Genomic DNA, 2,456 nt, shown 5'->3' with positions numbered 1-2,456 from the left:
TGTGTGGATGTACCAGTTTGCTTATACAGTCATCAGTTGATTGACACTTGGATTATTTCCAATTAGGGGGTATTCCAGATGAAGTTACTATGAATATCCATGTACAAGTCTTTATGAGGACATTTGTTTTTATTTCTCTAAGATAAACACTGCAGAGTGGAATTGCTGGGTGATGTGGTAAATGCATGCGTAACTATATAAGCAGCTGTCAACCTGTTTTCAAAGAATCATTTTATATCCTTACCAGCAATATATGAGAATTTCAGTTGCTCTATATCTTTGTCAGCACTTGGTATATTGTCAGTAATTTTAATTTTAGCCATTCTGGTGAGTGTGTACTAACATCTCATTGTCATTTGTACTTACATTTCTCTAAAGACAAATGACGTCAAGCATCTTATGTGCTTATTGGCTATTTGTGCATCTTCTTTTGTGAAGTGTCTATTCAAATATATTTTTAAAAATGATTTATCTTTTTAGTATTAATTTGAAAGAGTTCTTTATATATTCCGGATACAAGTTCTTTGTCAGAACATTGTATCATGAATATTTTCTCCCAGTTGGTGGCTAAACTTTTATTACTCAACAATGTCTTTAAAGAGCAGAAGTTTAAATTTTGATCAAGTTCAATTAAGACATTTTTTTTTACATTTACTGCATTTTGTGTCCTTTATAAGAAATTCTTGCCTAATCCAAGGTTTAAAGAATTTCTTCTATATTTTCTTCTAGAAATTTTATAATTTGAGCTTTTATGCCTCAGTCTATGATCTATTTCACATCAGTTTTTTGTATATGGCACAAGGTAAATGTCAAATTCTTTTATTTTTTTAATATTGATTCCTTCTTGAGTTATCTTGGCACTTTTGTCAAACTCAACTGACCATGTATGTTTGGGTCTGTTTTGGGAATTCTATTCTCTTCCATTGATCTTTATATCAGTAGTTTTGCCAGTGGCACCCTGCCTTAATTACTACTGTGTTATTATCGGTTTGAAATCAGGTAGTCTTAAGTCCTTCAAATTTGCTCTTCTTTTTCGAGCTTCATCAAGTAGAAGCTAAGATAATTGATTTGAAACCTATCTTGTTTCTAATATGAACCTTTGAAGCTATGCATTTCCCCTCAAGCGCTTCTTAAGCTGCTTCCCACTCATTTCAGCCCCTTTGCCAGGCTTCAGTTTCCCCAGATGCCTACTTTCTAAGGTTTTGTGACCAGCCCCTACTTTGCAAAGGGAAGAAACCTACAAGTGGCCTCTTAACTTCCTGTTGCTCCTTCTGATTCATTTCCTCCTGGAACGGCCAGAGGGAAGTTTTGAGAGTAAATCCATCATATGCCTGCACTGCTCTGATCCTGCTCCACCACTTTCTTAGAACTTTCCACTGGGTCCCCTTTCTACTTAGGAAAATATCCCAGCCCCTCTTAAGGCTGTGCGCCATCTGGCTCCCACCCACCTCCTGGATCTCATTTTCTCTCTCCTACCTGGTCCTTTTATCACTTTCCAGGTGTTCTGGCTTTCTTTTTTTGTTTCTCTCAACTCATGAAGCTCTTTCCTTGCCTCTGAGCCTTTGTAAATACTATTCCTGTGGCCTGGAATGCTCTCCCCCGTATCAGTTACCTGTTGCCAGGTAACGAACCATCCCCAAACCTAGTGACTTAAAAAAGTAATCAGCCCTCTTTCCCCGCAGCCTAGGAGCCATGCGGAGGCGGAGGCTTGGGTGCATTCAAGATTTGACTCCACCGTAACCCACCGCCATGGCCGAGGAAGGCATTGCTGCTGGAGGTGTCATGAACATTAATACTGCTTTGCAACAGGTGCTGAAGACCACCCTCATCCTCGATGGCTTAGCACGTGGAATTCACGAAGCTGCCAAAACTTTAGACAAGCGCCAAGCCCATCTATGTGTGCTTGCATCCAACTGTGATGAGCCTGTGTATGTCAAGTTGGTGGAAGCCTTTTGTGCTGAGCATCAAATCAACCTTACTAAGGTTGATGACAACAAGAAGCTAGGGGAATGGGTAGGCCTTTGTAAAACTGACAGAGAGGGAAAGCCCTGTAAAGTGGTTGGTTGTAGTTGTGCGGTGGTTAAGGACTATGGCAAAGAATCTCAGGCCAAGGATGCCATCGAGGAGTACTTCAAATGCAAGAAATGATGAAATAAAAAACTGAGTTCTTAATTTAAAAAAAAAACCATCTTAGGAGGCAGTGAGACCGCCGAATTGCTCTGCTGGCCTGGTTAGGGCTTGGTTGATCTTGGTTGGGGCCTCTCATGCATCTCCGGTCAGTGGTGGGTTGGGTAGTGGCCCTGCTGACCTTGGCTGGGTTCCCTTACGTGAAGGTGACTCGAGGGCTGGTGACTGGTCTAGCCTGGCCTTGGCTACAAAGGCTGAGACAACTTGATTCTCATCCACGTGTCTCTTCCCCACCTCTCCAGCAGGCTTGCTGGGGGTGAAGGCAGGAG

General features: G+C 41.5%; 1 protein-coding gene across 1 annotated transcript; it reads left to right on the top strand.

The window, feature by feature from the left end:
• Positions 1–1,504: 1,504 nt before the first annotated feature.
• Positions 1,505–2,172, top strand: LOC110146027 (small ribosomal subunit protein eS12-like). Its single transcript, XM_070459125.1, has one exon. It carries the CDS (start codon positions 1,750–1,752, stop codon positions 2,146–2,148), a length of 399 nt encoding a protein of 132 aa, XP_070315226.1. The 5' UTR covers positions 1,505–1,749; the 3' UTR covers positions 2,149–2,172.
• The last annotated feature ends 284 nt before the right edge of the window (positions 2,173–2,456 follow it).

The sequence above is a fragment of the Odocoileus virginianus genome, chromosome 31, assembly GCF_023699985.2.
Source record: "Odocoileus virginianus isolate 20LAN1187 ecotype Illinois chromosome 31, Ovbor_1.2, whole genome shotgun sequence".
NCBI lineage: Eukaryota > Metazoa > Chordata > Mammalia > Artiodactyla > Cervidae > Odocoileus > Odocoileus virginianus.
The sequence above is the reverse complement of the archived record's forward strand: the minus strand, read 5'-3'. Positions and strand labels throughout refer to the sequence as shown.

Excerpts from the sequence above, each read along its gene's own strand:
- LOC110146027 (XM_070459125.1), top strand. The coding sequence starts at position 1,750 with ATGGCCGAGGAAGGCATTGCTGCTGGAGGTGTCATGAACATTAATACT.